The sequence below is a fragment of the Zingiber officinale genome, chromosome 8B (assembly GCF_018446385.1).
Source record: "Zingiber officinale cultivar Zhangliang chromosome 8B, Zo_v1.1, whole genome shotgun sequence".
NCBI lineage: Eukaryota > Viridiplantae > Streptophyta > Magnoliopsida > Zingiberales > Zingiberaceae > Zingiber > Zingiber officinale.
In genome coordinates, this window is record NC_056001.1 from 40,704,648 (window position 1) to 40,729,906 (window position 25,259).

General features: G+C 35.4%; 2 protein-coding genes and 1 pseudogene across 2 annotated transcripts; all 3 read right to left on the reverse strand.

The window, feature by feature from the left end:
- Window positions 1-126: 126 nt before the first annotated feature.
- LOC122014951 lies at window positions 127-4,090 on the reverse strand. Its single transcript, XM_042571514.1, has 5 exons — window positions 3,975-4,090; window positions 3,184-3,369; window positions 1,895-3,107; window positions 1,653-1,799; window positions 127-940 (listed from the first exon to the last, which is right to left on the reverse strand). Exons 2-5 carry the CDS (start codon window positions 3,238-3,240, stop codon window positions 453-455), a joined length of 1,905 nt encoding a protein of 634 aa, XP_042427448.1. The 5' UTR covers window positions 3,241-3,369; window positions 3,975-4,090; the 3' UTR covers window positions 127-452.
- Window positions 4,091-16,631: 12,541 nt separating this feature from the next.
- On the reverse strand, window positions 16,632-21,498 carry LOC122015502 (eukaryotic translation initiation factor 3 subunit I-like). Its single transcript, XM_042572420.1, has 9 exons — window positions 21,221-21,498; window positions 20,814-21,029; window positions 20,216-20,343; window positions 19,339-19,458; window positions 19,158-19,247; window positions 18,081-18,167; window positions 17,894-17,973; window positions 16,943-17,032; window positions 16,632-16,849 (listed from the first exon to the last, which is right to left on the reverse strand). The coding sequence occupies exons 1-8, from the start codon at window positions 21,402-21,404 to the stop codon at window positions 16,957-16,959; spliced, it is 981 nt and encodes a 326-aa protein (XP_042428354.1). The 5' UTR covers window positions 21,405-21,498; the 3' UTR covers window positions 16,632-16,849; window positions 16,943-16,956.
- A 1,434-nt stretch (window positions 21,499-22,932) lies between these two features.
- LOC122017721 lies at window positions 22,933-25,242 on the reverse strand (annotated as a pseudogene).
- Window positions 25,243-25,259: the final 17 nt, after the last annotated feature.

Below are 25,259 nucleotides of genomic sequence, written 5' to 3' on the forward strand. Positions count from 1 at the left end.
GCAACAACAATAAAATGGGGCAGAGTTGTCCTCGCTTTCGAGAATTGTTCTACACAAGTGGCATATTTTTGTAGGTTCTAATTCACACACCGTAGTTTTGCATAATGGAGTATCAAGTTTCAGATATTATAGCAATTGTGATGATAAATATAACTGAAAAGCTAAAAAGACACTGCAATACACACACGAACTGAAATGGGACAAGCCATTTCGGTTTCTAGAACATAAAAAAGACCAATCCCTTGCATTATTTCCCAGAAGTGTGTTGAGCTGCATTGTGCTCTTCGTTCATTGTCAAACGCACATGAGCCATGCAAAATCTTTATTTGCTTGAAGATTTCCCAGAGGTGTGTTAAGCTGCATTGTTCAGATTGAAGTCAAAACAGCCTATGTAACATACATGCTTGAAGATTAAGATGCAGGAAGATTTAGGGTCTTCATATATTATGCAGTTATTTTCGTGTCAGAAATGAGTGCTGCCGCCTGCTTTTTGATCTGCGTTTGTTCTTTTGCTCACTCCCATTAGTGATTCCCTTAGTTGGAGAGCTTAAATTCAATACTGCATGCCTTGTTGGCCGTTTCCGGGAGTTCCAGCCAATGCTCCCAAGTGCAGCCTTGGCAACATTATCGGTCACTGCCTCCCTAGATCTGTGGGGTTTAGTCGGCTGCTTGTTGAGGTAGACAAGATGGGGGAGGAGGCTGCAGACAAACTTTTGGAGCTGGTCATCCCCAATATGAGTCTGAATTGGGTTCCCGAGTAGGTTGAGGGCCAAGAGGGAATTATAGTTAGCAACAAGCTGGCCTAAGGCATTTGCTGTCGTGATCTTGTTGAAGCTTAGATCAAGAACGCTGAGCTTCAAGAGCCTGTGGAGTCCTTCCACTTCGCTGATTTTGTTGCCAACAAGGTATAGCTCTTTTATGATAATGCAATTTGACAGTCCTGCAAAAAGGGCAAAAAGAAAAAAAAAACTTACAATTGCTGACCTTTTCAAGGATTGCTGGTAACATCACTGAAATGTTATTTATTTGTTAAGCAAAAGTCTATTTAGGAAGTACTGCATTAGTATCAACTAGTCGACCCAACCTAGTAGGATAAGGCTTGGTTGATGTTGTTGTATTAGTATCAACTACTAAATCATGTTGGAGTCAATAACTGGCTGCTGCAAATGTTGCTCATATGAACTGAGTTTATGAGTGAATAACAATCTTAGTTCAATTGCTAATCTTTTTCTTTTTTTTATTCTATTTTGAGTGAAATTGTTAATTTTGTGATGCTATTCTGAGATCAACATTTTATTTGGAAGGATTTATGCAAAGAAGTCATCTTTAGTAACATTCCTTATCATTGTATTAACAGCAAAGAGAATTAAAACAGCAATATCAGCTCAAAGGTACGTAAATGATCCATTTAGGCTTTGATATTCAGTATTCTTGAAAATAATTAGTTCAAGAAATTCGTTCCATGCACAGTTCAAGAACAGAAAGTACTTTTTGAGTTCAAATCTACTTTATGAATTCAATACAAGTTCGTTTGCAGAAAGAAACATCCAAAAAGCTTTGTTCTTAGGTTGACAAGCAAGGGCATGGCAGAGTTAAGAACATAAGAATCTGTTCTTGCTAGAAAACTAAAAGATGAAGTGACAAGATTTTACCATGGCCAATATGCGAGATTCTATTATAACTTAGATTTAGTAGCCTTAGCTTCGTCAACTCTTTGAGACCTTCGATTGCGGAAATCTTGTTCCTTGATAAGTCAAGTGTATGCAGGCTCTTAGGTAATGATCCATGAGAAATACGAACTGAAGGTAAAAGCAAACAAGTTAAAAGCAGATAGTGAAGTACTTAGAACTGAAGATGAGAGAACAAAATTAGTAATTAGGTAGCAATCTCATACCTATGAAATTGTTTGATAAATTGACTTCTCGGAGGCTAGTAAACGCTGAAATTGCAGGTATAACTTTTAAGCCCATACCTGAAATATGAGCTACTGAATGCAAAGAATTGAGAGACTTAATGATGTTGTTGGCCTGCACAATTTCCTCCGAAGCATGCTTGCTCGTATGAGCATGGTTCTTTTGTGAATGTTCCCCTGCCTTAACCGTAGCTATCTCACCATTAGCTCCAGCTGATATATCATCATTGTCAGTTGGGAAAAAGGGGCCATCTTCCAGACTATGGACCCAAGCACTAACTCTGTCTAAAGATGATTCTGCACAAAAAGCAACCCATTGATTCTGAGGCCATAAACCAGCAACAACATGAGGCTCTTCCATTGGTTTCTTCTTCTTTATGTCAACAGTAGGACTTGATTGGAGTGTATCGGAACAGTAACCATCTTTCTGGTTTGAGGCTACTACTGGAAGGAATTTCCTTTCTGGTTTTGAGAACGAGGACCTATGGAGATTCCTATGGCTCCAAAGAAAAAGCTTCCACCAGAGTTTTCTACTTCTTGAGGGAAGCACCTGACTTGAAGATTTCTTCTTTAGAATTACCTTGTCAGCGCTGCAAGAGGTCACTACTGATAATGGGCTGCCTAAAATGTCATGTGATTCTATGCCATGTCCAGACAACTTCTTCAGATCTCCATAGGAATGAGACTTGGAAGGTGATATAGGAGGCAATTGACAATTTCTCTTTCTTTCAATCATGGAGCATGATCGCTTCAGCAATGGAGAGCCCCCAAAAGACATTGTCTTTCCCATTCCAGGATCACTCACATGTCCACTTTCAATCAGCGTCTCAGGAGTGATCCCTTCATTTTTCTGTGAGTTATTCTTCCTCACGTTGATGCTGCTGCATTCATGATTAAAATCAGGTGATTCAAGTTCACCTTTCTCTCCAGCTAATGCATGGAGATCGATGACAGAGAAGTCTTTCTTTATTGATTGAACGTCATCGTGCTCGTCACCTCCCTCATAGGCTGCCTCAACCACTGCCGGATTCTTAGTCAAAGCTCCATCCTTGCTTTTACTCAATTTAGTCAAAGGGCTTTTTACCTCAAAAGATGCCTCCTTTGTTCCCTTATCAAGAGGATGAACTAATTCTGGTTTAGCTCGCAAATCTCTCATATTGTTCAACCATCTGACATGGAGTGGATTAGATGGTTTCTACAAACAACTAAGAATCAGTAGAAAGTTTTACTAAAACACCATTAGAAATAGGAATAAAAAGGTTGAACTTTACATCAGATTTCTTCTTCTTTGGGATGAGAAGACTAGAGAAGCAATTGAACCTTGCCATCTTCGCAGGTACAAATAGATCAACAAATAAGCCAATCTCTTCTCTTCTCCTCTCTTCTCTTCTATGTTCACGAACAGCCCTGTGGAGACAAACTATATATGTCTCTTTGGCGTCCTCCTCAACCCACACCTTCAGAGAGAAGTGCGAGGTATCAGTTCAGTGCCGGCCAGAGTGATTGAATTTGATTTGAAAACTAGCTTATCCTTTTGGAAGCCATCTTTTATATTGTCTCTACACTGCATTCGAACTCGAATCATAAAATCATTTCCCTTCCCATTGTGAAAATAAAAACAGGGAATTACCAACCAAAATATCATGTTTTTATTGTTAATTTCATGATCCAAACCCTTTTTGACATTGAACTGTGGTCTTGTTTTCAGTAACGGCATGCTACCATATGATAAGAATTGAGCACCTGAGTGCTTTAATATAGACAAAACAGAGAAGAAGAAACACATTCTCGAACGAATCGAGGACAAAATCAAAACGGACATCAAGGAGGAAAGAAGAAAACGCATTTTTCGATGAAATCGGTCAAATAATCGAGAAAAATCCACTAGTTGGCAAACCAAACAGCGTCAAAAGCGAAGTGAAAGAAAGAGGAAGATATTTCGCTACCAAAATCTACCCGAAATCCGATCTTTGTCCAACCAAGACGAAAGGCGATAAAAAGAAAGAGATCGGCAGAACGCTTAGAGGCTGGCTGACGAAAATAGCAATGCTAAGTTGCGAACCTCGATCCGAAGCAGCCGAAGAAGATTTCCCCGGATAGAACAAGCGATAGAACTGCGTCTGTGCTTTCGATAGAGAGAGAGAAAGAGGGAGAGAGAAGAAGCGGCCGCTTGATCGACGAGGCAAAGTGAAGCTGCGGAGGCGTCTACATATAGCCAGCAGAGAACTGTCACTTCCCGTATAGTAATAATTTGTATTTCGCCCTTATAATTTTGAGATCTTTCATTTTACCACCTAAAATACACCCTCTCTTTAACATGCCCTTAGAAATTGAAACTCAGAGAAAACAAGAGTTATTTCTAAAATGCTATCGCATTTTCTGAAAACACTCTTCTCGTTTGCCTAATACTGAGATAACTCTTAAAACTTTTCATTTTACCAAGTAAGGAAATAAACACTACGAGAAAATATATATTAATTTGATCCAAAATATTTTATTCGGTAATTTATAGGATTTTTTTCATAAGAAATTTTCATAGGACTATTTCCGAATGTAAGTTTTGTTGGACAAAACAATCTATTGTCGGAGATTTTGGGGAGTTGGTTGAATTTTAAAATTACACAAATTTAAATTCAACTTACAATAGAGATGACCTGAGCGGATGATCTCAGGCTGTTAGCAGAGTCGGCTGTGCTTCGAGGCTTACTTGGGTCGTCTGTTTCCCAGGATACAACGGTTTGACCGTGATCCCCACCAAGCACTGGTGGTCACGACAAACTGAGTGGCACCCGATCGCTATCATGGACACTCTGCCGAGCAGGAGTAGCACGACAGAGAAGGGGAATGAGGTGGATAGCTTTTTCTTGCTTCGCTACGTGTATCTTCTCTGCCTGTGATTGGAGCCTCCTTATATAGGTGCTCAGATCAACGACAGCGTTAATGGTAGTGAAACGTCTATTGTTTCACTAATTATTACTCGAACGTTTAGATTGTGGCAAAACGTTGGTTGTTTTACTTGGACGAATTTTGCCCCAACCAGTCCGGTATTCGGCGCGCGCAAGTTGTGCCCGAGCATGAGTCGACATGGTTCAGTACAATCCAGGCCCTGGATTTGCATCCCCCTGCGCACTTATGCGTGAGAGAGAGCATCTCCCCATGCATTTGTTCACATCCTCAATGCATGTGAATCAATATAAACTAATCATCATGTCATGAAACTCCTAATGTGAAACTAAAGTTCCATTCACAATGAAATTACTTTCCTCTTCCACCTCTTCTTCATTCACTTATATTCAACAAATTTGATATATATGATTATCAACCTTAAAAAAAAAAAAGACATTGTTTATTTGTATTGTTTGAAATTTTAAAAAAGAAACCATAGACGACAACTGCTTTCATCTTGTAACTTCTTTCATGATAAAATATAGAGAAAAACAAAAACAACAAACAATTATCCTTATTTCTATTATTATTAAAAGAATATCCTATTAATAAAAATATTGAACGACGCTTCGTATTTTAAAAATATCAAAAGCTAATGTTCTTATCAACGTTATTATAATAATTTTAACTAGATCTATTTTAACAAGGAGTAAATAATTTTAATCATTTGTTTTATATTGTAGTTTTTTAGTTGTTGGTTGGGATCAGATATTCAATTTATATAAATTAATTTTAAAATGATTCATCCGGTTCTATAGAAATTTTCTACTGATCATCAAGATAAATCAGAAAGTACTCACAGTAGGACGACTCATAAGTCCAATATTCTTAGGTTAATCATCTATTAAGAGGAATTTATTCCTTAATTCGTCGAGATATTTAATATTATATTTTTTTAATTGGCACCATATAGCTAACTTTTATATTATAGTTGTTCAATAACCTAGTGATTTTATAGAATTTTTAATTAAATTTGTTCTAATAATATTTGATTAGTTTTGACTAAATAGTTTTGAATAACACTAAATGTAATTAGAACATATAGTAATTTATTTTTGCAAAGCGCTTTCTGATTTATTCTAATAGCTAGTGTAAAATTTTTATAGGATCGGATCTATTATCTTATAATTAATTGGTGCAAATAGAATATTTTTTTGGAATATTATTGGTGTAATCGTTTCCTAGGTCAAGGTTGACCAGTTTGACTAAACTTGAGTGAATTTGAACTTGAGTTTCGATGTTTGGACAATATTTTATAGACAGCATGTTTGGACAATATGTTCTTGGATAATATGTGAGAAAAGTTAAGTATGTCGAGCAGAATCGGTAATTGATTGGTAAAGTCCTAATTAGAGGTTAGACAAGGCAACTTCTAACTCGTGGGTTAAGCAAAGGGAAAATCCAAGTGGGTCAAGGAGGACCACATGTTGGCAAAGAAAGTCCAAGTGGGTCAAGGAGGATTGCACATTAGCAAGTAAAGTTCTAACTACGATTAGACAAGCAAAGTCCAAGTGGATCAGGAGGATCGCACGTTGGCAAAGGAAATCCCTAACTGCGGTTAGGCAAAGGTAAGTCCAAGTGGATCAAGAGGGACTGCATGTTGGCAAGGTAAAGCCCTAACTACGGTTAGGCAAGAGAAAAATCTAAGTGGATCAAGGAGGACCGCACTTGGTGATTGAAAGTCTAATGAGAAGTTGATAAAGTCAAGTGGGTTAAAAAATTGACCGAACACTTGGTGAAAAAGTCCTAACAGGTCACGGTTGGCCGAAAGTTAGACAAGGGAACCCTAGACTCGGGTTAAGTGAGTTAGGGTTGGGCGATTGATTAGGTAATCGATTGTGCCAAATCTAATTGATTGGGAGCCTATCTTCGCAAAGCGGAAAGGGCTCAGATCAATTGAGCAATCGATTAAGATCAAACCCAATCGATCAGGTGAGAGAAGAAGTTCGCAAAACAAAAGGTGGCTAGATCGATTGGTTAATCGATTAAGATCTACACTAATCGATCAAATGATCGATTGAGCGCATTTCTTCATGACAAACAATAGCTTCTTAATTGATCAGCTGATCGATCAAGAGGAGTTTTTAGCAAAGCGCATTAGTTCCTCATGAGAGCTTGATCAATTGGGTAATTGATTGGGAGAAGCTCGCAAACGAACAGTGGGCTTCGTAATCGATTGGGTGATCAATTAAAAAAGCCTGTAATAAATTGATTAATCTATAAAGTGACTAAGAAAAAAGTCGTTACGAAGTTTGGATGACTGGATGAATTCGGATCTGACGTGACAATCGATTGGGGGTAACGTCAATCAATTATGAGCCCTAATCCATGGGATATAAAGGCGTCGATGAAGATTCAAACGTAACTTTTCTGCTCTTCTCTTCATCGCCAATCCTTGATCTTTGGAAGACAAGTGGTATTGCACTTTTCAACCGATCAAGAGGCGTTTACAAGTTACAAGAAAGCAAGTAAGGTTTTCATTTATATTGTGTATTTTTCTTCTTGTTTGCATTGTATTTCTTATTTGTGAGCTTGTATAAGGTCTCTCCACCTCCGGAGTTATGCGAGAAAGAGTATTTTCATAGTAGAGAGTATACTCCGTGTGGATCCTTGGATTGGTCATCTCATTGAGGTGGATACCAAGTAAATTCAAATATTAGCATTGCTTCAAGTGTTTTCTGTTGTAACTCATCATTGAAAAAGCGATTGGAGCTAATCACCCCCCTCTAGCTCGCTTGAGTGTCCTAACAAATGGTATCAGAGCAAAGTCGCTCTTCATTTGACTAATCACCGAGAGAGCAACGAGCTAGAGGAAGAAGAAGACATTGAAGCTTAAAGACCTAATTTCAAAATCAAAGATTCATCGTCAAAGAGCTCAAGTTCAAAGATGGAGTTTACAGATGGATTCGGATACGATATCTGAGCACCTCCACCATTTGACATTGGAAGTTTTAACCTTTGAAAATCAAAGATTGAAAATTTTCTCATGATGGAGATAGAGCAATGGTTTGCTCTAATGGAGGGGTTTTATGCCCTAAGATATTTAAAGAGAAAGCTCCTCGAGAAGAAGAAATGGAACGAGGAACAAATCAAGAGGTGCAAACCAAATGACAAAGTAATCAAATTATTAGGTAATCTATTACCAAGCACCATATTGTGCAAAGTTGGAGAATTTTAAGACACCAAGGAACTTTAGAGCAAATTGGCAAAACTTCATGAAGATCTAACCTTGGGGCAAAGTGAATCAAAATACAAAGAGGGAAACTCTTTGTATCATATACATGAGGATTCGGAAGTTGAGAGATGCTCAACATCCAAGGCGGATATTATAGAGGTATTCACCTCAAGGATTGAGGGGGAGTGTCAATCTTTGACACCGAAGCAAGAAGAAGCATCTACTTTCAAGTCAAATGAAGAAGGATCATATGTCACTCCTACAAACAAAGAAGGTATAACAATTTTAATTTGTAAAAATAAAAATCATATTATTTTATTTGAGTGTAGAGAAAGTAGATACTACAAGAGCAAGTGTCCAAAGTTGACCAAAATGAAGGATTAAGTGACACTCAAGGGCAAGGGGAAGCCAAAGTAAGTTGGCTCCATGGTACGTAAAATAAGGAACACATTGTGTGTTTTTCTTACAATTAAAAGGGACATTACTAGAACCAATGTCCAAGGGGAAGAGATCAGACTAAGAAGAAAGGAGGAAGCTCAAGTCGAAGAGGAGTTTCCAAGAATAACATTAAGGTACCATTAATTAATGGTATTTCTTTGTGTCATGATAAAGAGCATGCTAAATCTAAATTTTATCATTTTAATATTATTTATCATAAAAATAAAAAAAAAATGAAAAACTTAGGGTTAATTATAAATTATTTCATGCTAAGACTACCTGATATCTATGGTTAGAAAGGTATGTAACAATTTGGATACAATTTGGGCAAGAATTCTAAGGATTTTAAATATATACCTAAAAATAAAAATGTCCAAAGAAATCAAGAAAAAACTAAATTCTAAGGATTTTAAATATATACCTAAAAATAAAAATGTCCAAAGAAATCAAGAAAAATCTAAATTTAAGGATTTAAGGCGAGAAAATCAAGTCTTGAGGTTAAGACTTGATAAATTGGAAAAGACCCTTAAAAGAATGAAAAATATCTTTAAGGGGTCAAATAAATAAGATCTAGGGATAGATAGGCAACAGTCAATCAATGACAAGAGAGGTTTGGGTTACAAACCAAAAGATAAAGAGAATGTGCTATGGAACTAACCTTAGATTTAGGAGTTAAGTCAAGGTAACAAGGGAAGTTATCCCTAAAAGTAACCTTAAAAAGACTAGTGTGATTAAGGCTTCTAAGAAGCCTAAGAAAGTCATTAGATGATCACAAGGAAAGTTATCCCTAAGTTGATCATGAGGAGTCTAGTGTGACCATGGCTTCTAAGAAATCTAGGAAGGTCATTAGGAAGGTATTAAGAGAAGTTTTTCCTAATGAGTATCTAGAGCACCCAAGAAGTATCAATAGATTTTGAGTTCATAAGAGTGTGTTCTCTATACTCTAGATGGGTTTAGAGAGTCAACTCTAATTGGAAGGGTAATTAACTCAACCTTGGTGAAATTGATACTTTGGGACATTTTCAAGGTATCACTACACTTTGAAAATGAAGGATTAATGTTTACTATTTAGAAGAGTAAAATATGTAAAAATTTGAAGATTTATACCTAATTAAATTGACACAATTAGGTTAGAAGTCAAAGAAATGTCAAGTTAGGATTTTGACAATTTCTTTAGGAGATAGGGCAACTAAAGCTTATTTTTAAATTTAGTGATTAGTTAATGATACTTAGATAATTTAGGTATTTCTTTTATGCTAAAATTACCATGATTATATCTCTATCATATGTCATGACATCATATTTAGTATTTATATATGTTTATGAAAAATGTCATATGTAATGTCATAGATACATCATTATTCATGATAGTTTTTCTTTTAGAAAAATATGCATTTGATATATGTCATAATCATTTTCATGTATTATTTTAAAATCCCTTGTAATTAATAACATTGGTATCAATTGGCATCCTAGGTTGGATGATCAAAATTTAAGTGTCTAATTAGATATGTATGATCTCTTAGTTTTAAGGAAAACCTATATACATCTCACAAGAACCATGGGCTTGACTTGTATGTGGTTTTGAGACACACTAGATACAGGTGAGATATTAGGAGGATGAATAAAACTCAAGGTGTTGATTTAATATATCTTTTTGAGTTTAAGTTTCATCTTAACAATAGATTATGAGAAGTCCAATCATTGGGAAAGGTAATGTACAAGTTATGTGCATTTAACTCGAGGAATATGGTTGAAAATTATATTTTAAAAATCATTTCAAAATCACTTTAGAAAATCTTGGTGAAGTCTATCTTTTGATAAAAGCCATTATTGATTAGTTAGACATAAAGTGGAGTGAAACATTAAAGTTTTCAATGGTTTCTAATTTTGTGTCAATATTTGAAAATAGGGGTTATTTTGTATAAAACTATTTTTCTCTAATAGTATATGACATAAATAATGTGTACATAAAATTTCATGATTTTTGGAAAATCATAGAATTAATTAGGGATTTCTGAATTTCGGTCTGAAAATGAAATCAGAAAAATTTAAAAATGTCAATTGATCAAGCAATTGATTCACCCAGGCATGAATCGATTGGTCAATAGATTAAAGGTCATTTCCGCCAGCATAGAGGCTCACGGAATCTATCAAGTGATCAATTAAGCACCCCCTGAATTGATCTACTGATCGATTAAGGTGGTTGTAATCAATTAAATCTCAACTTCAATTGATTTAGAGAGGTTGTAATCGATTGGTAGCTAAAACTAATTGATTAGGAAAGCTAATTTTAGATTAAATGGTCTGATTTTAGTCTATTAAGACATGTTTAGTTGAGTTAATTATCCTTAACCCTCTGAAATGCATTTATAAGTATTTAAGGGAAGTTTTTTTTTTGATGAAAACAAGAACGGAATGGTTAAAAAGACTAACTTAGAGTTTAGGAGGAGATTTAGTTTCAAAGTAGAATTTTGAATCTCAAAATTTTAAATTTTAGGTTTTCTAAAGGTTTAGAAACTCCATGTCATTGTTAGTGCAATGATAAAAGTTTGAGACATGTTTTGAGAGGGAGTTTCTCCTTAAAAGACATGATTTAATATTTTGGGGGGCATTGAAACAATGGAAGGTTGATAACCTTCATTGTTGTGAGTGCTCAAGAATGAGCATTGGAAATAATGGAAGACTGGAAATCTTCATTGTAGATGTATGGGTGCTCTAAGGTGAGCATATGATATAGGCTCAAGGTTAAGTATGCGATATATGCTCGAGAGTGAGCATAGGATACAATAAAAGGTATGTGACTTTCATTGCATTCCTTTAACAAAATTGACTCTTAAGGAAAAGAGTTTTTGATGTATGTCAAAGAGGAAAAAAATGTAGGGTTTAAGTTAAAAATCCAAATTCATGCTTCTAGCATGGGATGAAGTTGAAGTTGAGCTAATATGGGTTAGCCTAACTTAAACATATTGTCAAACATTAAAAAGAGGAGGATTTTTGGTAGATTATTGGTGCAATCGTTCCTTAGGTCAAGGTTGACCAGTTTGACTAAGCTTAATGGATCTAAGCTAAAGTTTCCAAGTGAGTTAAGGAGGACCGCACATTGGCAAGGAAAGTCCAAGTGGGTCAAGAAGGACCACACGTTGGCAAGGAAAGTCCTAATTGCGGTTAGACAAACAAAGTCCAAGTGGATCAAGGAGGATCGCACGTTCGCAAAGGAAAGTCCTAGCTGCCGTTAGACAAAAGGAAGTCTAAGTGGATTAAGGGGGACCGCACGTTGGCAAGGTAAAATCCTAATTATGGTTAGGCAGGAGAAAAATTCAAGTGGACCAAGGAGAATCGTACTTGGTGATCGGAAGCCCAACGAAAAGTTGACAAAGTCCAAGTGGGTCAAAAGGTTGATCGAACATTTGCTGGTGAAGTCTTAACAAGTCACAGTCGGTCGAAGGTTGGGCAAGAGAACCCTAGACTCGAGTTAAGTGAGTTAGGGTTGGGTGATCGATTAAGTAATCGATTGTGCCAAATCTAATTGATCAGTAGATCGATTGGGAGTCTATCTTCGCGAAGCAGAAAGAGCCCGAATCAATTGAGTAATTGATCAAGGTCAAACTCAATCGATTTGGTAATCGATTGGGGGAAGAAGTTCACAAAACAAAAGATGACTGGATCAATTGGTTAATCGATCAAGATCTGCACCAATCGATCAAGTGGGTGTGTTTCTTCGCGACAAACAATAGCTTCTTGATTGATCAGTTGATCGATCAAGAGAAGTTTTTCGTGAAGCACAGTAGCTTCCTCATGAGAGCGTGATTGATTGGGTAATCTATTGGGAGAAGTTCGCAAGCGAACAGTGGGCTTCGTAATCAATTCAGTGATTGATTAAGAAAGCCCATAATCAAATGGTTAATCAATTAAATGACGAGGTAAAGAGCTATTACGAGGTTTGGATTGTTGTATGTATTCGGATCTGACATGGCAATCAATTGAGGGTAAGATCAATTGATTGAGATCCTTAATCTGTGGGATATAAAGGCGTTGACAAAAATTCAAACACAACTTTTCTACTCTTCTATTCACCGTCGATCCTTGAGCTTTGGAAGACAAGTGTTATTGTATTTTCCAATCGATCAAGAGACGTTTACAAGCTACAAGAAAGCAAGCAAGGTTTTTATTTGTATTGTGTATTTTCTTTTTATTTGCATTGTATTTCTTGTCTATGAGCTTGTACGATATTTCTTCATCTCCGGAGTATTTACAAGAATGAGTATTTTTATATTAGAGAAGGTGCTCTGTGTGGATTCTTTGATTAGTTAACTCGTTGAGATGGATACTAAATAAATTTGAATATTAATATTACTTGAAGTATTTTGCACTGTAACATTATTGAAGAAGCAATTAGAATTAATTATAACCCTTCTCTAACTCATCGGAATGTCCTAACATATTTAACGTCAACTGAAAAAAATTTATACTTCTTTAGGTGGCTTAATTATGTTATCTTTTTAATGGTATATGTAAATCAATTCATTTTAATTTTAAAAATGAACGATCGGGTATCAGAATAAATCTAACAGTGCTAATGATTCATGGCTCCCCACTCCGCATTTTAAGATAGTCCTCGCACTGGAAATAAACAAACTGTAGTATGCCACATTTAAAAAAAAATGGTCCATGCATATCAGATTACATTTTGCGGCACCGTACACGCAGAAGATGCATAATTATGTTTGTTTTTATTTTAATATGTTGATCTACTCAATTAAATTAATTGGGGGCAGTAATCAATGCTCTCTACTTTAAACTACCCACCAATGTACCTTCCCTTTGACTTTTGTTAATTAATTTAATCACAGTGCTTTCCACTACGTACGTGCCAATTTAGAGGTGGTCACACGTGTCTCGACGGTGATGAAATCTCTAACAGGGCACACTTTGCCAGCCAGTTCACCGGCGACCCCATCTAACTCCAGCAAGTACCGCCGTCAAAGTAACCCCTAAACCCTGAATGCAAACCCCAAATCTCAAACCCTAAATTCTAAACCTCAAATCCGAAACTCATAAATTCAACAACACTCAATGACTAAATCCTAAACCCCAAACCCCAAAACTCTTGAATTCATTGTTCAGTGACTAAATTCGAGATTTCGATTCACTGCCACGAGCTGCAGGAATCAGATTCCATCTTCAAACCATCCGCAACCTCACACTTCCTCATCACCCATTACTTACTTCCTTTTATTGTTCGTGGGTGGGTTCAATTCTTCTTCCCTCTCGACAGATCACCTGCATGCGCTGTGGCAAATATATACTTGCTCAGATCTCGCCGTCGGATTCGGATGCAGGGAACGGTGCAGGGCCGGGTGCGAGAGGAAGAGAATGAGATGCTGCTCAATGTGCTTTCCAGGAATAATTCCATTATCAGCATGCATTTGTTCTTTTCTTGCCTGAGAAAATATTGGGTGGGAGATCCTAGCCAAATTTAGGGTTAGTTTATTATTTCTTAATCATTTCGTAATTAATGTAATGGGAGCACAGATCTCTTGGACTATTTTTTTGTGATTCAGGGGATGTGTCACTCGTATTTACAGTCAAATCGTGGTCGTGATCCGGCCGAAAATTGTTGCAATCCCTTCTTGGGTTCACCGTCCCCACCAGATTATAGTTTTTGTTTGGAGCGGGTGGCCGGAGGCCGCTCGAAAGCCTCCGGTGGTGAATAGGTAGTCAAGTTATTGGGCACCGAGCGGGGGTATCCTCTGGGCGACCTCCGGTCGTTCGCTCCGAACAAAAATTATAACATGATGGGGACGGTGAACGCAGGAAAGGATCGCAATAATTTACAGTCAGATCGCGACTACGATCCGACCGTAAATACGAATGACACATCCCTTGAATCATAAAAAGTGGTCCAAAAAATTTTGCCTCATGCAATGGAGTCATCATCTTAATAATTTTTACAGGACGGTCCTATACTTTCTAAAAAAGGCTAATATCTAATATTAGATTCGATCGAGAAAAAAATAAAATCTCATGGACAAGGAGTCCCTTTGTAGTTTTTTCAAGTAAACACAAAGTACATCGACAATATTTTATCCATATATGACCTAGTAACACAAACATGATACATCTAAAATATATCATAAGTTAACCTGCTATCCAATTATTTAATTAAAATACTAATATTAAATTTGACTACATCCCTAAAATTAGTTAGTTACATTAAGATGTGACGTGAAGGTTTACTTAGGAATTTTTCTCCCAATGAGAAATAGATCTAAGAATATTGATTATGTGAATGAATTTTCATGAGTATTTTTTGATTTATCTTAATGATTAATAAAAAATATTTGTGAGTCCTAAGTCAATTACCTTTAAGATTAATCGATTAACTAGATACCTTGTATCAATTAAAATAATAATTATTATTAAAAAAATTACACTTGAAAATTGAAATAAACATTTATTTTATTTAACAAATTAGGTCTATATGGAGGAGAATCCACACCATGAGTCAACTTCAATTGCAAGTGCAATTAGTTAAACACTATGCTAATCACCTATGGTTGACTTCTCATAATTTATTCAAATTTTTAACTTTATAAAAAAAAATGATGATAAATGCACTTAATGGGAGAGACGCAAAACCTTCATAGTGACCAAGAGATGGCCACATTCCTTGGCCTCTTGGCGTTGTAAGAGTCAGAAGATTTAGTGTTTATAGTCGAATCATCACTTACCATTATTAAACAATTATAGCAATACTTTAGGACAATAATTTAGCAAATTAACATAATATTAAACTAGCAAGGCACTAAACATCTTGCATCATTAATTTGATATGATTTTTTTTCTCAAATTAGGTAAATTTAACAAGTTTTCAATTTAACATGACAAAAAGATGAACACACAGTTTGGCAAGAGTTGGTGATTGTAGCATAATCAGGTACCATTATTGAGGAATTAAGCTGATATTTTAGAACAATTATTTAACAAATTAAAATATATTAAACTAACACGGCTCTGATCACATTGCATCACTAATTGGACTTGATTTTTCTATCTGTTTTATTATTATTATTATTATTATTAAAATGGAGGTTATTTTTGTTGGCAGTTATAAAGCAATTTAGGGACGGCACAACTTTTTTATTTTTATTTATTAATTTTATAAAGCAAACTTAGATTTGAACCATTATAAATTATGTTTTGGTGGGCGGTGCGTTCTTATTATCTTAATGAAAGTGTAGTTCCATATTTAAATCAAGGCTTACATAGACTTGAATGCATTAAAATAAGACTAAATATTTAGTTGAAACAAACTTAGTTTATTTTGCAACTCATTGAAGGTTGGTAGTGATGGATTGACAATTGAGAAATTAGTAGGTAGTTAATTAATCGATAGAAAAATTATATCCAAACTTTACCCGACTATTTTTAAAAGTAAAAATTTTCTCCTTCATTCCAAATAAATTCAAAATACAATCTATGTTCACTTAAAAATCGACCTTTAGGATCTTCAAACTGTGCTCCTCTTATTACTCCTCTCAGTATTAGATTTGAACCATTATAAATTATGTTTTGGTGGGCGGTGCGTTCTTATTATCTTAATGAAAGTGTAGTTCATATTTAGTTGAAACAAACTTAGTTTATTTTGCAACTCATTGAAGGTTGGTAGTGATGGATTGACAATTGAGAACTCAGTAGGTAGTCATTTAACCGATAGAAAAATTATATCCAAACTTTACCTGACTAATCTTAAAAGTAAAAAATTTTCTCCTTCATACCAAATAAATTCAAAATACAATTTATGTTCACTTGAAGAAAAAAAATTTAAAAATGTTACTTGCATATACAAATGAATTATATTTTTCTTTCTAAAACGAGAACAGTTAAACGTATTCTGACAAGATAAGATAACTACTGTCTATTTCAGCACTATTTTAATAATTAAAGTAAACATTTAAAGCATCGATCGTAAAAAGACGGGATTTCAATTGCACACCTCATTTAAAATAAAGACGAGCAGATTTTGATACTTCACATTTAACTTTCAAACAAGAAAGAATCATGCCATATTCCATGAAAGGAAGTCTCACCTTAACATTCGCCTTGAAGTATCAAAAGTGATGAAATGCTAGATTGTGGAACCATAATTCAGAACCATGATTGGATACATGCTTCTTGCATGGTTTGGATTAAGAGTGAAAACTCGGCATCAAAATGTTTAGTTATCAATCAAGAATATAACATATCAACGACAGAAAAATAAGAGCTATCCTCTCCGAGTTACATCACATGTTGCTTGAAAGCCAGTCGCAGAATGAACAATAACTCTTCCCAGATCGTTCGGGAATCCCACTCAGAAACAGCCTCAGTAACACCTAGGTTGCAAGGCAAGGGACATGGGTTTATGCAACCCTGCTGATAACTTTAGACGTTACAACAAAATTATGGAGGGGATGGCATGAAGGTACCTCGGGTTACATATTCACATCCTGATGTTGAAGTAATCTGAGTCAAAATGATGGAGTCTCACGTAACCATCTTCGCCTCCACTTGAAAAACTACAAGAAATGGTCCAAAAACAAGCAACCTGATGAGTGAAAATATATGGAAAACAATCGACCAAGGAAACAATGATAACGAAATCTGTTAACAATATGGGTTACTACCACTTTTCCATCACTAGAATGGGTGAAAAAAGGACACCTTGTTTTATTCTTAGTTTTTGTCAAGGAGCACTGCTGCAATCTAACTATAATACAAACCATCACTTTTCCTAATCACTTTCAATGAAAAAAATGAACAAAATCATTTGTGCTTTGGTTATCCAATGCGCAGGTCCATCTCTAAATGCCGAATTAGATGAAGATTGATGTGCATCTTGATCCCAATGAATCACCAGAATGTTATAACCATAGCGTAAATAATCAAAGGTGCCAATCAAAGGGGAAAAGAAAAAGAGAACAGCAATACAATATGCAAGTCTTGTAATTAGTGAAAGATTATTCATTTTCTTCATCCGCTAATAACACATAAACCCACTATCTTTCATCTTCAAGCTTGGGAAATCTAAGATCATGTAGATGCCAACAAAAGAATGGCAAACACAACACTCTCAACAAAAACCACCAGCAGCAATTTCATCAGCAGTACATCAACAATCAAATGTTTAGACTATTTCGTGAATAAAACAAAATATGATAAAGTATTTCACCATTATCTATCTATAATTTCTGGACATTGATACTCAAACAATTATAAGAATCCCACAGACTAGGATAATTGCAGAAAGGCCAAAAAATTGAGAAATCAACTTAAACTTCAGTGGAAAAATTAGATTTTGATTAGATACTAATTTTGTAGATCAAACAGCCGGCTAATGAGAATTGATTATTCCATTAAAGATGAGCAGGAATTCAAACCTTCTCCCGTCAGGGTTGAAAGCCAGAGCATTTATTGGACCAAAATGTCCTTTTACACCACCAATTTCTTCTTGAAGAATCTATTAGAACAAAAAAAAAGGAAGCATAAATAATTGGCACAACTTAAATAAAACAAAAGGCAATTTTAATAATAATTCTATAGAATTCCTAAAGATGAGTAGTATACCTTGTGAAAGAATTTGGCCTCAAATTTTCCTGCACGTCGGTCAGTGGTAGTGACATGTACTGCTTCTTGGCCTCCCCCAATAACCACCTACCAAGAAAAACAGAGGAAGCTAAAATCAAGATAAATTATACACCTGAGAACATATAAAAGTGTTTCAAATCAGATTGACTGTGGTAGACAGAAAATATATATGTGTACAAACATTTGTATCTTGACACCAATAATTCACTTCCAACATAAAATTTCTATTTGCAATCATAAAGTTACATCCTAAATTGGGGAAAAAAAAACATGAAGTTGAATACTGTAGCCAATTATGCCCCTCTCTATATAAAGCTTACTTTCCAACCATCGGACAATAAAATACACAAAATGCATCAATGCTCCAATGTCATGAGACGACATACATATTAATGAACTGTTGCAAAAATTTTACACTCAAGGTACAAAATATTGCATATTCCATAAATTGTTAGCTGTGCACTTAAGTTACAAATTACAACCACTCATTGGACAACATCTAGGTGGAAAAGATAGAGATATAACTAACACTCTATGAAGTTAGAATTAAGAGATTTCTATGCATATATGTAAATTGTAAAATGCAAGTAGTTTGGAGTAGGACCACATCCATATGCCAAATGTTATAAACTTAGCCAAAAGTCTGATAAAAAAGACACAATTCTTCGTGAGTGTAAAAAATAAATGAAAGCTACATCATCATCCCCAAACAAAAGGTCATAGTTATAGTACGACTTCATCAATGTAAAAATCAAAAGAAAACTACAACGTTATCCCAAAACAAAAGGTCGTAGCTATAGTATAACATCCTTTTGAAGGAGAAAAATCTACTGTTACTAAAAAGAGAAGTAAAAAGTACCTTCACAGAAAATGCTGAGAGTGGAACCCAATAGAAATAACTTTTTTTTAGACAAAGAATACAATATAAAATAAATCAATTTACAAAAAGAAAATTTAGGAATAGATCTTGCATGGAAAGAGAACTATAAATTTTCAGGCAATCTTGCAGAGGGAAAACAAACAGAAAGTATGGAAAAATTTTGATAGGTCACTTACATGATCAAGCAGTGGAGATATAGCACAAGCATTTACTGGACGTTCTGTCACATAAGTCTTGATAAGTGTTAAAGTTCTCATATCCCAAAGCTAATTCAAAGAAACCACAAAACAAAATAAGTGGAGATAGATAACAAAACCTGAAATAGATTATAAAAACATTAATGAAATTGGCTATTACCTTAGCAGACTTATCTGAGGAACCTGTTAGGAAATGGGAACCATCTGCAGATTTTGACAGTGAGGTAATTGTTTTTTGATGACCAGTTTCTTTGTCAGATTCCTTCAACAGCTGGCCAGTCTGTAAAATACACATACAATATACATCCAAGCTACCCAATGAAAAGTATAATACCATAACCTAAGCAGTAAGATGTCCTAAAATGTTTGCATATCAGACATCTACATTAAATAACTATATGGTATTTACATGTTTTATCTTTCTTTCTGCTATTCCTTGAAACTTAGAAACCAGTGACTTCCTTGATTATTTTGGATAAGTTGAGTCAACACTAATAGTTAGACATCCATATTTAGTTATTACACCTTATCAGGGATTAAAAAAAACTCCATCAAAATATAACAACCATGATGAAATATCATCACAGAAAAAGTCAAATGTGATTTAAGATGTCTGATACAACAATTGAACAGGAACTATAGCAAATGGTAACAGAGAAACAATCCATACTAGTTCAACAAAGAACCACCAAACAGCACAATTTACAAAGTGGAAGAACAAGAATTCCATTGTAGAGAAACTAATGTGATACAAAAGATCATACCCGTACTATACCAGCATGATTTTCCAACATTTTTTAAAATAAATTTCCACATGCTATAGTTTTTATGCTTTGTCATATTCAATTTCCACAGCTTCTGGTTTCCCAATTAATTCGAGACAGTATTCCGTGAAAATGAAAATGTTAATCATTACATGAGTTACTCCAAGATAAATGTAGACTTGCATATGAGATTGAACAAAATCACTTAAGTAAACAACAAGAATGATATCAGATGACATCAAAAAAAAAACCTACAGAAATGAAGGCACCCACCTCAGTATCCCACACACGGATTACTGTATCTTCACCTGCACTAATGATAGTCTTGTTTAGTGGTCCCCAAACAGCCCTGTTGATGCGCCCCACAGGTCCCTTGATTGTAAGGACTGAATCACTGATTTCTGCATAAAGAAACAATTTGAAATTAATTAAATGATCATCATCAAGATATGAGTGTAAAAAGGTGAAGAGTGTGAGGTTTTGAACCATCCTGCCATATTGAGGTCATTAATTTGCAATACAGTTAACCAAAGTTGATAATGGCATTTAACTAAACATTGGTACACATCCTATTATGCTAATTCATGAAGAATAAGCTTCAAAGAGAGACACAATATGATATATAACTTTATTAGAGGCAAACTTATGAAGTAATACTGAGTCACAATCTTCCTTCCATCTTTTAGGACAGAATTCTATCATCTATTGGCTGTTCAACAATTATCGTCTGCATCACTGTAGATTATTTCAAGGTCGACCGAACATGAGATATAGGAAAACTTAGGAGTGCAGTTAAGGTATGGAAAAAAGCAGGTATGTTCCAAGCATACGGAAATTGAAGTAAATATGTTCATTCTTAGACAATCCTTACGATCACTTGAATCTCTGGCAATTTGCTTCACTTGAATGGCGGATGGCAAACCCATGAATGGATCAGTGGTAATTACAGCAAGTTTGTCACCAACAGAGAAATCCACCGATTTAGCTGGAGAATCAAAATTAAACGAATAAAGCTGAGTTCCATTCTGCACATTCCAAAGCTTCACAGTCTGATCAGCACTGGCCGTGATTAACCGCATGGAATCCCCTAGAAGCATCGCAAAAAGAAGATCAACTCCACAACCCAACAAGACTAGAAAATAATAATGCCCCATTTGGAAAAAAAAAAACTTATCTTTTACCCCCAGATTGAGTCAAGCGAAATACTTTCCATCAAATAACCAATCCCAACCAAAAAAAAAAACAATATTAAAAACGGGCAAAGCGGGAAGGACTCACGGGAGACATCGCAGCACCAGACGGCGCCATTGTGGCCACGGTAGGTGCCGAGCCTCTCACCGTTGTCGGCAAACCAGACGTTAGGTGTGTGGTCCTTGGCGCAGGAGAAGAGTAGGTCTCCCTCCCGGTTGTACCTCAGAAACGTCAGTGGCCGCTCATGCCCTTTCATCAAAATAGGCCTCATGGTTGCTGCTGCTTCTCTAGCCTTCCCGATCAGCCGACGATTCGCTCTCCCGCTCCTACTTTCTCTTGGCTGTCTAATCGCAAACCCTAATTCACTGATAAGGAAGCTGGCGACCAAGTTAGAGTTTAGCCCAAAGATCCACATTGGGCCCAGTAATAATAATAATAACAATTGGGCCTATTTTGGGCTTATAATTTTGGATTTATGAGAATTGTATTGTTACGAGGATTTTATTTTTAAAATTATTTTTTTATTATTTTTTAGTGGGCAGAAGGTATCCCAGTTTATGCTAACGGCGGCAAATGAGTCACAAATCCGCTATATAACATTTTCTATAATATTAAATTACTTTCGGTATCAAATTTAATAATTATAACTTTTTAACATCAGATAACCCTATATTTATAAATTTATCATACAGTTTACCCCTATAAAAATATTGCGATGGACACAATTGACTATGATCCTTTCCTAAATTCATATTCCCATTAAAATTATAATTTAAATTAAAACAGACAATTAAAAATTATCCGGCGCGAATCGGGTGTTAAAAAATTATAATTATATTGGAGCGTATGATAAGAGCATTCTTGAGAACATGTAATAAATTTATTAAAATCAATAAAGTACTTGATAACTTTTATAACTAATTCCATTTAAAATATTTTTTTTTAAAAAAAAAAGAGAATATCAATAATGACAATAGCCAATAAAGATTACAGAAAATTCAGAAGTTAGTAAGAGATTAGAGAAATAAATAAAAATATATTAAGAGATCGGAGTGAGAAGAGAAAAGATGCAAATATCTATAGATTCTCTTAAAAAGCATTATAAAAATTTAAAGGGATTTGAATAATTTATAAGTTACGACACCTCATTTAGTTATTATTATTTTGCTACATAGGAATAAAATAATTATTTTACATAATTTTTAAAAATGAGCAAACAAAAATTGACCATTTTAAATTTAAAATTGAGCAAAGAAAACTAAGGCAAACCGTGGAACCGGAAGTTAACACCCGACTTAGCTAATTTGCTGTTTAGGTCTAGCATAATTGCCCACTGGTATTTTTTCCTTTTTCGATTAATTTCAATTTCATAAAAATATGATTGAATGGTTTCACATTTCACTTTTTAGTTATTTTTTTTATTAACACCCCGTATCCAATTTTTAAAACCGATTAATCCTAAAAAGCCTTAAAAAAAAATCCACGCAATATCCAAATAAATCATGATCTATCCAAATTGACCTGTTTTCTCAAGCCCACTATCCATGAGAAAAAAAAAATCCCTAATAATTAGTCTCTGGATACACACCGAGAGGTAAAGATGGATGGCAAAAGTTTTCAAGCATTGAGAGAAATTTTGAGGAAGAAACTCTTGAATAGTTCAAAGAAACAAATAATCCCTAAAGACCAAGGTAAAATTTCCCCTTTAACACTACCATATACTACTAGGGAGAAGATAGATCATTTCTGAAGATCAATATACAAGCTAATTTTCTCATATATATAACAAGATAAACAGGTACTCAAAACCACAAATCTCCATTTTTAGCTTAGAAAAGCAGAATTTCTTAGAAAATTCCAATCAAAAAGGATTTGAACAAAATAAATGCAACAGTGAATCAAAGACACGTCTCAACTTCCATTACTGCCCTGTACCAAATGCTTAATTTCCTTGGGAGAATTGGTAAAGTTCATCTAAAAGTTACAGAAATTAAGATGGAGGGGCAGCTCCATATCCTCCACCACCACGGCCAAATCCAGGTCTGCTCCCAGAACCCTGCACAATTTCCATAACATGAATCAAGAACAGTTTTAAGATATTCTCCAGTTGTGGAATTAGAACCGGTGCGTATACAATTAGCACCGTTATTGATTGAATCTAGAGTAGGAAAACATGGTATAAGTTCTAAATGATTGTGAATGCTGAATTTATGAATAATGAAAAGCAAACATATCAATATTTTGAGAGAGAAGACATGATGTCAGACTAAATGTCATAGCAACGAGTACAGTCTTAACACTACATGGATTGAACCAAGTCCATTTGGAAAACAGAACCGTGCGTTTACGGTTCCAAGAGACTAAATAATGATCAAATTTACTGATATTTGTGAATGCCTTAAAATGTGGAAACAAGAAAAACAGATGGTCATGGTGCACATTGAATAACGAATCTTTGTTGCTTCACTTTTAAAATAACCTCATAAGCAGATAGGAACAAGCACACAGTTTACAGTTACACAAGCCTATTTCAAATGTACATTCTGTGTGATAGCTGTCCATCTTAATTTTGTGTATGCTACAAATCCAAATAAGTAACACTAAAATAAACTTGTTTTTAGCTCAATAAGCAAGTACCCACAGAAGAATGTAGTTTAGGTTTGCTGGACTAGGTTTCATTAAGATTAGTGAACAAAACACATGAACAACATTCAACATCACTTGGTAAGCAGTATGTGTAAGATTGAAAAATCATTAACAGACATACATTAAACACATAAATGCATCTTCAAATATTCCATAACAAACTTAATACTGATTGAACTCAGATTTTCAACATGTTTTAAAACCTTCAATTTTCAAAACAAATTGGTTAGAATCTTCCGCTTATTGATAGATGAGGTGAGTTTCATTTGCTGTTGGAAATATTAATACTCATAAGCTTGCCCCTACTAGAGCTAAGTAAGAGCTAGAGTTCTTCAGTTTTTGAAAAGCAAACTCAATAGCACAATTTGATTTCAATTTAAATAGTTCAGATTTTTTCATGGTCGACGTTGACACAATTTGTTTACATCCTTACTGAGACAACATCATTGAAAGCACAGATAAACCCTACGTTAATCTCAATAGCTAATTCAGAACCAAACATTTCAGAAACTAAAGTCAAACTATCAATGCAAGAAAGAAGAATGGTTTTAACAGAAAATTCATACCCTGAAAGAAGGCTGGAATTCAGGAGGTGCGCCACCCTTGTCACCGCCCTCACCAGGAGGGCCTCCAGGCCGAGGACCTCCACGGTATCCGTCCCTATCCCCAAATCTAGGTCAATCTCCCTCAAACCGTGGTGGCCCCCTGGAAAATAATGCAACAAACCAAATGCCGTAAAAATGTCATACAAATGCACACACAAAATTTTTTTTAAAAAAAAAAGGAAAGAAAAAGCAAGAACACAGATTGAATCAATTTTGGTAGTACCTTGGGCGGTCACCAGGAGGGCCAGAGCCAAATGGACGAGCGGGCGGCCTCGCGGACTTCTTCAGCGTAGCAGGGACTATTTCAGAAGGAAGGTTAAGGAAAGTTCTCAAGAACTCGATGCCATCATTGGTGAGGTACCAGTAGTAGTACTGCCAGGCAAAGGTCTCCCTCACGTACTCCCTCGACTTGAAGCTCTGCATCAACTTGATGACCTGAAGGTTCGGCACGTCGACCTCCGGGTGCTTGGCCAGATTGTAATCCTTCTTGGCGTAGAGCACACCCTCTACGCCAACAGAAAGCAGCATCAAACCAAAGCCAACGGAAAGGGAAAAAAAAATCAGATCTTTCGACGAAAAAGCTTTTTTAAAAAAGAGAGAAATTTATGGAATAGAAACGATAGCGAGGAGTAAGCGTACCCTGGAAGAGGTACTTGCAGATCTCACGGCGGTTCTTCTTAGAGATGATCTGAGAACGAGAAAAACAACATTATGTATCGAATTATCATCAAAGAATAGAGTTGCATAGGGAAAATCAACAGAGTTTTCAGCTCCCACCATGATTGCGCAGGATGGAGCACAGCCTCCTCTCAGATGATGCGCGACGCGCCGAACAAACTGAAACCTAATTCCAAATGATGTTGTAGTGTATAGCA